Genomic DNA, 12,667 nt, shown 5'->3' with positions numbered 1-12,667 from the left:
GGTGATTGGCTGCGGCAGAAACCGCAGATCTCTAAACACCTGACCCGGAAGTTTAGAAGTGGAGATGAAGGTGTAGATGAGCTGAAGCTCCGCCTCTTCTGTGTTTCCGGTCAATGTTCCGTCAACATGGCGTCGGTTAACCGGAGGAAGCTCGAGTCTCAGTGACGGTAACGATCAACACGATCCCACCGGGAAACTGGAACCAGCGGGGGAGCGAGAAGATGGAGGAGAAAGCGTTAGAGGTTTATGGTGAGTGTGTAGTACTGTAAGAGTGAGTAGTACTGTGAGTGTGTGGTACTGTGAGTGTGTGGTACTGTAAGAGTGAGTAGTACTGTGAGTGTGTGGTACTGTGAGTGTGTGGTACTGTGAGTGTGTAGTACTGTGAGTGTGTAGTTCTGTGAGTGTGTAGTGCTGTGAGTGTGTAGTTATGTGAGTGTGTAGTACTGTGAGTGTGTAGTACTGTGAGTGTGTAGTACTGTGAGTGTGTAGTTCTGTGAGTGTGTAGTTCTGTGAGTGTGTAGTTCTGTGAGTGTGTAGTACTGTGAGTGTGTAGTTCTGTGAGTGGTAGTACTTTGAGTGTGTTAGACTGTGAGTGGAAGTACTGTTAGAATGTGTGGTACTGTAAGAGTGTGTAGTACTGTGAGTGTATAGTACTTTGAGTGTGTAGTACTGTGAGCGTATAGTACTGTGAGTGTGTGGTACTGTGAGTGTGTGGTACTATGAGTGTGTAGTACTGTGAGTGTGAAGTACTGTGTGGTACTGTGAGTGTGTGGTACTGTGAGTGTCTAGTACTGTGAGTGTGAAGTACTGTGAGTGTGTTATACTGTCAGTGTGTGGTACGGTGAGTGTGTAGTACTGTTAGTGTGTAGTACTGTGAGTGTATAGTACAGTCAGTGTGTGGTACTGTGAATGTGTAGTACTGTGAGTGTGTCATACTGTCAGTGTGTGGTACTGCTAGTGTGTGGTACTGTCAGTGTGTAGTACTGTTAGTATTATTATACTGTTGGACTCTCTGAAGATTACTGTCACATCTGGTCCCCCCCCCCCTCCAGATGTGATCCGGTCGATCCGGGACCCGGAGAAGCCCAACACCCTGGAGGAGCTGGATGTGGTGACGGAGAAATGCGTGGAGGTCCGGGAGCTCGGAGAAGACGAGTACCTGATCATCATCAAGTTCTCCCCGACCGTCCCTCACTGCTCCCTGGCCACTCTGATCGGTGAGTCACTGACCACAACCACAGACGCTGCAGGAGCTGATCTGAAGTTAACAGACGGAAACTTTAAAGAAGGTTAAACGTTTCTTTTCAGTAGGTTTTCAAGGTCATCCCTGTTTCCTCTGTCAGGTTCGTCCAGGGCCTCCTCAGTCCTCAGCTGATGATGTCAGAGGCTGATGTCAGAATAAGCCAATAAGCATTAAGTTGATAGTTAACGTCCCATTAATCAAACCATCAAGTCTAGTATTTTGTGCCAGTATTGGTTTAAATGTTTTAATTAAAACCATTTAAGAGATGTGAACTTCTGAAGGGTGAAAGGTCCCCCCCACTCGAGAGCCTCATTTGTCAGGCAGACAGGTCAGCGTCTCATGGACCAGAGGTCAACCTTAAACTCTGAAGGACACAAACAGATTCTGTGACCTGTAAACGTGTAAACAAACTAAACCCAGTTTTAATCCAGATCATACAATGTACATGAATGAATTTACTGTAAAAGTTTCTATCCACTTACATGAACACCAGGAGCTTTTTTCATGGAGGTGACCACTTGGTGGCGCTAGTTCTCCAGTGAGGTGTCGGTGAACAGTGAACAAGTGAATCATTCACTGTAAATAAAGATGGACGACATCACCGCTCCCAAAAGTGAAGCCAAAACATTTCACTCGCCCCCTGGTGGCTGGCTGCAGTATAGGTCATTAAACCTTGTCTCTGATCAGTTTGGTTTGTTTCAGTTATTTGATGATAGAAGAACAGGCTGAGATGTGATGATTGACAGCTGACACTGACTCTTGATTGGCCAAGAGCAGGTGTAGAGTCGCTCTCTGCTGCTCGTTACACAGAACACATGTTGCAGGCACTTCCACAATGCCTTCACCCAGAGACCACATCCCGTTCAATGAGTAGATATTTATTATATTTTCTATATCTGGCCTGATTCCCTTTCAGCTGCTCCCAGTATGTCGGCTTCTGAAAACCCAGTGGAGACCAGGAGTCGGGTCCGAGCAGCTGATCCTCGTTATCACTACAGTTGGTGTAACTGACAGTTTAACCCTTCGGCCTCCTGCTGCTGGAGGAGATCTTTCTAATCTGTTGTTCACAGGAGTCGGTGAGAGAGAGTGTCACAACAGAGGAATAATCTCTATGTTCAGTTTGTAGAAAACCAACCGGTGTGATTCATCTGTAAACACAGTACATCTTTACTGCTCATATAGTCCCATGTGTGTGTGTGTGTGTGTGTGTGTGTGTGTGTGTTTTCCTCTGAATAATAAGTGTAAAGCACATGTGGGGAACTTCAGTGAAAACGTAGCCGTGGTTGTTTTGGACCAGTGAGTCGGGTTCATGGGTCCGTCAGAGGGAATCCGTTGGCAGCTGTCCAGCAGTGACTCAGCTTTAATCACTGTTGTTTGTGTTTGATGAATTATTCTCATGTCACTCAGGTTCGATACTGACGCTGTCACTCACTGTTAGTAACCTGCTCATCAGTTAGTCTGAGGGGAGGGGCTAACGGAGTCCTAACCTCCGACATGTCCCCGAGTGGAACTAGTGCAGATGATCCTGAACCTCCCTGAACCCTGCTGATACCAGGACCACGTTCACCAGACCTGTCTTTCTCACACTGAGGGATTTAAACATGAGAAGCGTTCCTAGTTTGACTGAATGTAAAATCACTCGGCTCACTCTCTGTTTTGCTTTGACGCTCCGAGAGGAGCTGGTTCTTCACACCTGAGGCCAACAGGATCTCCTCTTGGCTTTGTCTCCTGTGCTGAGATCATTAATAGAAGAATCTCTGAACCGCTGACTTCAGACCAGCTTTGTGTTTTCAGTCTTGTCACTGCTCCTGACCTGAATGTTTTGTGCTGATGTCTGACGGCCATGTTGTGTGTGTCTGCAGGGTTGTGTTTACAAGTGAAGCTGCAGAGATGTTTGCCTTTTAAACACAAGGTGAGTAGCGGCTGGTTTATAAAACACCGGCTCTCTCTTCCCCTGACCGGTGTTTAACCACACACAGGGAGTCCAGGACTCGTGACTCATCCGGACTCGAGCACCATCATTCACCAGCGACCACGTGCATTTACATGTTCACATATTTCACTGATCATAGACTGATCATAGACTGTAGATGAAGATGGACGACATGACACTCATGATATATGTGTATCTGATATATGTTTGTCAAAGTTTGTATTTCTCATCTTAATGAAACTAAACTCTGTTGTTCATATGTATCTTTGTTCACACACACTTTTGTGATATATTGACAGTTTCTTAATTGATATTCTGTCTTTCTTCTGTTTGATCGTTCAGTTTTACATTTGGACTTTGCTGTAATTTATATATTTGTTAATCCTAAACTTGTTTCTGAGTTTCCACTGAGTCTCTTTTATTCTCAGGCATTTAAACCACACCTCACTTTGTAAAAGGAACGTTTAACATCAGCAGTTTTTTCTTTGTCTCCTCAGCTGGAAATTTACATTTCAGAAGGAACTCATTCTACCGAGGAAGATAGTAAGTCTGCTTTTGTCATTAAAGAGAGAAATTGGCTTCTTACGATTGAATGACCTCCTGCTGAGACAATTTTCCAAATCATGTGAGACGCAGAGTTCTCGAAATGTGATCAACAAAACCCAGACTCGTGTTTCCTCCTGTGAGCAGCCTCAAGGGGTTTCCAGACTTAGCAAACTGCAAACTCAACAATTAAAAGTGCTCACGCTAAACTTTTCTCCACGAGTCAAAGTCAAACACTTTAGAATCCTGTCATCCATAATTCATCCTCATCATTTATGTGACCTTTTGTTTGGAGCATCTTCAGGTCAGATGTTGGCTCGAATTTTGACTTAATATTGAAGTTCATCTGCTGCCGACTCAGGACAAAATGTCCGCCGCATAAATGAGATTCAAACGAAGGAAACTTTACAGAGAAGAATTGAAAAGGGAGATCGGACATTTGTCTTTAACCTCTGACGCAGCAGGAGATTGTCTCGTTCACAGCAACATGAAAACATCTGGAACGTTCCTCCTGATGCCAGTGTGTTGTTAAAGTGTGTAATGATCTGTTTGTGTGTCAGTTAACAAACAGATCAACGATAAGGAGCGAGTGGCGGCCGCCATGGAAAACCCCAACCTGAGAGAGATTGTGGAGCAGTGCGTCATCGAACCAGACGACTGAGGAGCGTGTGTGTTTGTGTGTCTGTGTGTGTGCGTGTGTGCACGTGTGTGTGTGGTCTTGTCTTGTGTCGACTCCGAGGCGACTCAGATTGTTTCCTCCAGTGAAATGGTTGAACAGTGAATGAATGAAACAAAGGTCAGGACCGACGAGTTGAAACAGGAAACACCTGAAGAATGAGGTTTTAGACTTTCAGAAATATACTCAGTGATTCAGTCGGAGCAGGAATATGATTCTTTACATGTGATTGTTTTTTTAAAGAACAGATCTGATGAAGAATAAAATCAGTTGTTAAAATCTTCTGAGTCGTGTTTGATTGAATCATGATTTCCCATCAGGAGAGATTTCCGGTTGGATCGTGAGCTGCTGTTACACAACGTGAGAAGACAAATATCTAAATCTAGAGCTGAAGACTTTGGTGACTGATCTTGTGTTGAGAAGCAAAATGAACAAGAGGCTGAAGTTAGAGTCTGTCTGCTAGACCTAAACTAAAACAACCATCTGAAGACAGTTCACATCCTGTGGTTGTTTCTCTCCACTCACTGTGACCTTTGACCTCCGAAACCTAATCTGGTCATCTTTGAGTGACAACTGATGAAAATGTGCAGATGAAAAACGGACAGATCTTATGTTTAAGAGGCTAAAAGTCTGAGGCCCACGTGACCTTCAACCTTTTACCTTTGACCACCAAATCCTAATGGGTTCGTCTTTGAGTCAAAGTGAACGTTTGTACCAAGTTTGAAGGAATTCCCTCGAGGTGTGTCTAAGATATCGTGTTCATAACGATAAGACTAATTTCTCATTCCCCGTCACACACGACGATGGCTCTTCCTGTCTCCCTCCACAATAAAAGCCTGCAATCAAACAGTAGCATTTAGATCCAACGTTTTCTAATTGCACTTTTGCTTTTGATGTCTCTTCAGAATCCGTGAATCATTCGTTCTAACTGAAAATCCTAAACTGGAAAATGAAAACAATATTTCGGTTTTATGTTAAAATGAAGAACAACTTGATTTAGATGATGAATGTTCTCTGACTCTTCAGCCTCGTTTTGAATTCATTGAATTTTAGGATTTTTAAATGATTATCGACTCTTCAGTGAAGTTCAGGAGCCAGAGAGAGATGAGCTGAGCCAGAACCAGGGGCCACAGCTCTGTTGTAATGACACGGCTTCACCTGCTGGGGGCGCTGTCGTCCTGAGCTACACGTCCATTAGAATGAAAGGTGATCAGAGCCGAGTGGGAAACGAGGCTGCTGAAGAAACATCCCATCGTCATTGAGCTTCAGGAGATAACACCTGAAGTTCAACTGAGTGAGGAGAGAAAGAAAACTCATAGGAAATAGGAGGAGACGCTGCTGCAGGAGGAGCTGTTCTGTCAGCTCAGTGTGTGTTTGTATTTTCCTTTAGCTTTGTGTCTCATTCTGTTTTCAACACAAACTGCAGGATCCACGTTTAACAGCACAAATAAAATGATTCTGTACATTTTATTCATTAATTTACATTTTCATTCTGGATGGGTTGAAGATTTAGTCCTGATGCAAACACCCAGCAGATGTTAGAGTGATGCTCGCACGGTTCTGCAGCTTTATCACATATGGAGCTGAATGAAAGAATCTTTAATCAGCTTCACGTCCTATCAACCTGATCATAGAGGATAATACAGAGTCACTGTCACACTGCCTTTACATTCGATATATCATTTTTTATTTTTATAATCCCTTGTGTTTAAGTTGTGTCAGCAGAGTCAGTGTGATGCAGGGGGCTTGTTTGTGAGCCCCTCTGCCATGGGGAAAAAACTGTTCAGGTGACGCGAGGTTTTAGTCCTGATGGCCCGGAACCTTTTTCCGGACGGGAGTCTCTGGAACAGGTGGTGAGAGGGATGAGAAGGATCAGCGAAGATCTTGCCTGCTCTCTTACTGGTCCATGAGTGGAACAGATCTAGGAGAGCCAGCAGGTCACAGCCGATGACCTTCTCAGCTGACCGGATGACCCGCTGCAGTCTGCCCTTGTCCTTGGCAGTGGAGGCAGCGAACCAGACGGTGATGGATGAGGTGAGGATGGACTCCATGATGGCTGTGTAGAACTCAACCATCACTTTCCGCGGCATGTTGAATTTCCTCAGTTGCCGCAGGAAGAACATCCTCTGCTGGGCCTTCTTGATGATGGAGGTGATGTTCTCGCCCATCTCAGGTCCTGTGAAATGATCGTCCCCAGGAATCTGAAAGACTCCACTGTTTAAACTGGGGAGTCTCACATGGTGGAGGGGGGGGGGGGGGCGGTTTGGGCTGGGCTCCTCCTGAAGTCTGCTACCATCTCTACAGTTTTTAAAGCGTTCAGCTCCAGGTGGTTCTGGCTGCACCAGGAGGCCAGGCTGTTTACTTCCTCTCTGTCCCCATTGGAAATTAATCCATTGTCAATTGTGTCGTCAGCAAACTTCAGAAGTTTTACAGAGGGATGGAGGTGCAGTTGTTGGTGAAGAGGGAGAAGAGGAGAGCAGAGAGCACACAGCCCTGTGGGGCTCCAGTGCTGATGGTCCGGGTGTCAGAGACAAGCTTCCCCAGCCTCACGCGCTGCTTCCTGTCGGTCAGGAAGTTAGTGCTCCACCTGCAGGTGGGCTCAGGCCCGCTCAGCTGTGTCAGCTTGTCCTGGAGAAGAGCTGGGGAGATGGTGTTGAATGCAGAGCTGAAGTCCAGGGGACAGGATCCTGGCATAGGTGCCAGGGGAGTCGAGGTGCTGGAGGATGAAGTGGAGTCCCATGAGGACTGCATCGTCTACGGACCTGTTGGCTCTGTAGGCAAACTGCAGCGGGTCGAGTAGGTGGTTGGTTCTGGTCTTGAGGTGGTTCAGCACGAGGCGCTCAAAGGTCTTCATCACTACGGAGGTCAGGGCGACTGGTCAGTAGTCATTAAGGCCTGTGATCCTCTGCTTCTTGGGAACGGGGATGATGGTGGATGTTTTGAGACAGGCGGGTACAACACATTCAGCCAGTGAGCTGTTGAAGATGTCCGTGAATACTGGAGACAGCTGATCTATCTATCTCTATCTCTATCTCTATCTCTATCTCTATCTCTATCTCTATCTCTATCTCTCTCTCTATCTCTATCTCTATCTCTATCTCTCTCTCTATCTCTATCTCTATCTCTATCTCTCTCTCTCTCTCTATCTCTAGCTCTCTCTCTATCTCTATCTCTATCTCTATCTCTATCTCTATCTCTCTCTCTCTCTCTATCTCTATCTCTATCTCTATCTCTATCTCTATCTCTCTATCTCTATCTCTATCTCTATCTCTATCTCTCTCTCTCTATCTCTATCTCTATCTCTATCTCTATCTCTCTCTCTATCTCTATCTCTATCTCTATCTCTCTCTCTATCTCTATCTCTATCTCTCTCTCTATCTCTATCTCTAGCTCTCTCTCTATCTCTATCTCTATCTCTATCTCTATCTCTATCTCTCTCTCTCTCTCTCTATCTCTATCTCTATCTCTATCTCTATCTCTCTATCTCTATCTCTATCTCTATCTCTATCTCTATCTCTCTCTCTATCTCTATCTCTATCTCTCTCTCTATCTCTATCTCTCTCTCTATCTCTATCTCTATCTCTATCTATCTCTCTATCTCTCTATCTCTCTACATGTGATCTTCAATCTTCATCACCTGTTCCCCAGTGACCGGTTCAGAAAGTCTTCAGTGTGAGTTCCAGTTGGTTTGAATGGAGACGATGAGACGATGGGTCAGACACACGATTCTAACATCTCACAGAGGAACTTCTCTGGGACTCGAACTTCTCTGCAGCTCTGTAGCTCTGCAGCTCTGTAGCTCTGTAGCTCTGTAGCTCTGTAGGTCTGCAGCTCTGCAGCACCACGTTCATAGAGAGAGAAGTGACCATGTGAAGTTGTCCACCTGACTTGTGTCTCCGGTGGTTGAGTGGGAGCAGCCGAGCGACGAGGACTCACATCCAGGAGGAGGGACGACCTGGAGAGAATCAGGCAATCCTTCTGAAAGTGAGAGCTGTATTTACAAAGATCCATTCATCACCATGGAGCCCCGCGGACTCAGACGCTCTTTCTTTAAAAAGCATTTTACAGATAAATGGAGTGAGAAGTGAACTCGGCCTTCAGGGACAGAAAGTGTCTGAGACGACCTTTGACCCCTGATGGATTTGAACGAAGCAGCAGATCTGAAATCAGCCGCTCAGTGAAAGAGTCTCCGAGCTGGACTGTAATCCAGTAAACAAATCACGTGTTTGTAGATAAACACAGTTCATACTTTAATCCTTCATGCATCTGTAAGTATCTCAGTGTGGCTGTGAACACTGTTCTGAACCTGTCACATATTCAGGTTGTGCACCGACTGAAAATGAACAAAAACAACAAAAACCTGAACAAAATAAAGAGTCTTTATTTTCAACCCTGGAGCTTCTTCAGATTCACATCCTGTAAACAGTGTAAATAATAATAAGCTGTTTATTCCTCCTCGTCCTCGTCCTGTGACGTCCTGCTGTCAGCTGGGAAATATTCATCAAAACGTTCTTTAACTGTGGAAGGTCATTCTGTGGAGTGTGTCTGTGTGTGTGTGTGGGGGGGGGGCATAAATATGATGTCACAAAAAACAAATGGTGCAAAACGTCAAACTGAGTCTCTGAAGCAGCAGCTCACAAACCAACGGATGAGGTCACAGTGTGTTGAACCTTGACCTGCGCGTACCTGGAGGATTCATGACATCACAGCTCATATGCAGCCAATCAGGGTCCAGTATGACAGCGACAGATTGAATCTCTGACGTCTTTAACATCATCAATATTTACATATTCAGAGTTTCACCTTTTGGTTATAGATCTTTTTATACAGAAAACCTTTAATCAGACTTTCATTAGTTTTGGATTTTAATGTTAAATATTCCTTCAGGCACTGGATGAATCTTTCTAATGCTGCTCTAATCAATATCTCCATCAGCTGATTGAATCCACCTGTCTGAAGACATAGCCCCTGAACCCATCGTGTGGGTGTGAAGCTGTGGATGAACCGTGTCCCTTCAACAGAATCAGAGAACACACGATCAAACTTCATTATAAAAACAAACATCTGCCACTGAGCGTCTTCACATCTGGCTTCAGTCACATCCCATTAACACGTCTGTGATGATTGATGGTGTCCCTGGAGATCTTCATGGAAACAGGTTGAGTCCAGAGGAGAAACATTCACAGCTCAGCGGCTCCAGAGACAAAGTCCACACACGAGTTCATTTGACACTTCAATCAATTTTATCGAATGAAAATAATTAAAAATAAAACCAACTGCAGTCGGGGCTGAACGTTTTTGAGCAGAAAATTAGTGGGGCTCAAGGATCGATTACTTTTGCAGCCTCAGCAGTTAGAACGAGGGGCGGGGGGGGGGGGGGACCCTCCACTCCCAATTAGAGACGACGTGCAAGATAATTCATTATGCAGAAAAATTAAATAGAAGAGTTTCAGGGTCTCAAGGGACATCAGGGCCTGGGGGGGGGGGGGGGGGTCTTAAAGAAACAGGAGCTTCCACCAAGGGTTTGAGGCAGAGGCTGAAGAGAGGAGCTGCAGCGTTGGACAGTCTGAGGACATGATGCTTCTGGACATGTTACAGCCATAAAACCGATTAAATAATCTACATGAATATGAGCAGAATGTGTCTCACATTATCCGGTAGAAATATAAGTGAACACATCAGTCTGTAAATGAAGAGACTGTTTGTGATCACGTGGAGCTGATGAAACTAAGGATTTCGTTTTTATGAAAGTTTAACAGAACCAGATGTTCCACATTCTGATATTCACCATCTAACACGACACACACTAGGAATTTATAACTTAACATTTTTGTAAATTACTTTTTCTCGTAATAATTCAGCTTTGTTCCTAAAATCAGATTTGTTTCCTCTAACAAGGCCATAATACTGCATCGTAATGATTGACAGATGAGTCATGATTGGCCGAGTAGGTGTATGGGCGGGAACAATGTGGCTTCACCTCGCCATTACTAGTGAGAAAATGTTCAAGATGGCAGCGTGTGTATCTGAGATATATTTTGGCTTCAGGAAGCAGAGACGCGTCGTCCATCTTTGTCTTCAGGTTAAAGAATTGATAAATAAATAATTCCAACATGTGAGAATCTCCTAAATGTTTCCAGACTCAGATTAATGAGAGAAATAAAACTTTCAATCTCAGAGCAGCAAAAGTTACTGGATGTTAAACGAGGACATACAAACAAAGTTGTTTCTTAAAGCAGACGTGCACAGTGTGAACCATCTGTTTGTGTGTGTGTGTGTGTGCGTGTATGTGTGGACAGAGATTAGTGTCGGCACACATTTATAATCGCACACATTTGCATTTGTCAGAAATCCACTTTAATTCCTGTCTCTATTTAATTCAAATATATTCCATTGTTTCTGTTTGTCACTGGTTCAGAGGAGACGAGGAAGACGGATCACTTCCTGTGTGGGGCTGCGGGGGGGGGGGGGGGCACTTTGATATCCCTCATGTTTGACACAGTGGGGGTGAGAGTTGGAGGGAGCCTGTAAAAATGTGATTATCAACAGTCGTCTGACACATGAATCTGTCCTCTCCTCCTCTCCTCCTCTCCTCCTCCTCTCCTCCCTTTGTTTTACTCCTCCTCTGACCTCGTTTCCTCTTAACACCTCCCCCCACATCTCCTCCAGTCCTTCTCTTCTCCTCTACTTTTAACCCACTTTCTCTCCTCCTCTCGCCTCCTTCCTTCACTCATTATTTCCTCTAATTAGTTCTTCTACTATCTTAATCTTTCTTAATCTTTCTCCTCCTCCTCCCCCTCCTCCTCCTCCTCCTCCCCCTCCTCCTCCTCTTCTTCTTTTTCCAGCTTGGAGGAAACATAGCAAAACATTTATTTAAATGTTAACAGTGATGGGTTTGTTTGGTCTAAACTCTGTTTTGATACATTTACCATGTTTCCTCAGTGTTCTTCTATGTTATTAGCATGATAACAAGAAATCAAAGAAAATTACTGTTAAGCTCTGTATGTATGTATATCTGTATGTATGTATGAATGTATGTATGTATTTATGTATTTATGTATTTATGTATGTGTGTATGTTAGTTAACCCTAACCTCCTAACGATTTGTATATCTAAGCACAAACACACAAATCCCTTGTAAACCTAATTGGCCCAGATTAATCCAGATTGTGCTTCTGGTTCAGAACCGGATCCGTTCCTCAGACACGTGGATGAAGTGAACGCTCGCTGGTTTCTAACAAGCAGCTTTAACACACATAGGAACACGTTGAACACACAACGCTCTGCTGCAGCTTCTGTGTGAAGCAGCATCGAGCTTCCAGGTCGCTGTCCTCTGGTTGGTGGGTGTGTCAGAGGTGTTGTCCAATCAGCTGTGACGTGTATATTAACTTTTTATTAAAAAGTACAGATGCAGCGGCTGCTCTTTGGTTTCACATCAACTGAAGATGAAACAGGACGTGTTTGTCCTTGTTAAGTTATTCAATACAATAAGATCATAAAATTATTCAATTTAAACGTATTCTATGACAAAGATAACAGATTATAACATTGAGTGTATTTTATTAAACATGTGTTTAATTAAACACGTGTTTAAAGCTCTGACGGTCAGTGAGTGTTTGAGCCCAGGACACATTGTGTCGCTCATCAGTCCGGTTCTGGCTCTGGCTCTGGCTCTGGCTCTGGTTCTGGTTCTGGCTCTATATAATATAACACCCACAAGGCTCAGCTGCTGCTGGGGCAGCGTCAGATGTGAGAATCAATAACTCAGACGCCTCGTAGCTGGAGAGAAACTCTGTTAATGAACTGGTTCAAACAGCTGAAGGTTTCGAGCCGTTCTGGTGAAGCCTCCATCTCACCGGCTCGGAGGAGGTATATGACCTTTACTGCAGCCAGACACCAGGGGGCGACTGAGAGACGTCATCCAGCTCAAAGCGTAGAAACGGTATTTGTCATAGGAAACATTTAGAAACAACACAGAGGATCTCGTACAAACTTTCGAACACACAACACAGGATGAGTGATTCCTGTGTAATGTGTTGACCTGTGAACTTATATGATCCAATGATGTTTCCAACTTTGTTCAAATCCACGTTTAATTTGCATCACAGCCTCTTTACCGGTGTCTCTGATGTGACGAAGGAAAATCCCAGTTGACCAGTCAGAAGTTTGTGTTGGTCTCTGATGGATTTTATGAGTGACTGCGTAAAGTGAATAAAACTTTCATACAAGACGTCATCAGTGATCGTGACCCCACACTGTCACAAATGGGTCT

General features: G+C 44.4%; 1 protein-coding gene across 1 annotated transcript; it reads left to right on the top strand.

Annotated features, from left to right (window-relative positions):
- Positions 1 to 89: 89 nt before the first annotated feature.
- ciao2a (cytosolic iron-sulfur assembly component 2A) lies at positions 90 to 4,679 on the top strand. The gene is made up of 5 exons (XM_062389209.1): positions 90 to 249; positions 1,053 to 1,217; positions 3,106 to 3,155; positions 3,674 to 3,719; positions 4,280 to 4,679. Exons 1-5 carry the CDS (start codon positions 222 to 224, stop codon positions 4,378 to 4,380), a joined length of 390 nt encoding a protein of 129 aa, XP_062245193.1. The 5' UTR covers positions 90 to 221; the 3' UTR covers positions 4,381 to 4,679.
- Positions 4,680 to 12,667: the final 7,988 nt, after the last annotated feature.

This window comes from Platichthys flesus, chromosome 6 (assembly GCF_949316205.1).
Source record: "Platichthys flesus chromosome 6, fPlaFle2.1, whole genome shotgun sequence".
NCBI classification, from domain to species: domain Eukaryota; kingdom Metazoa; phylum Chordata; class Actinopteri; order Pleuronectiformes; family Pleuronectidae; genus Platichthys; species Platichthys flesus.
The sequence above is the reverse complement of the archived record's forward strand: the minus strand, read 5'-3'. Positions and strand labels throughout refer to the sequence as shown.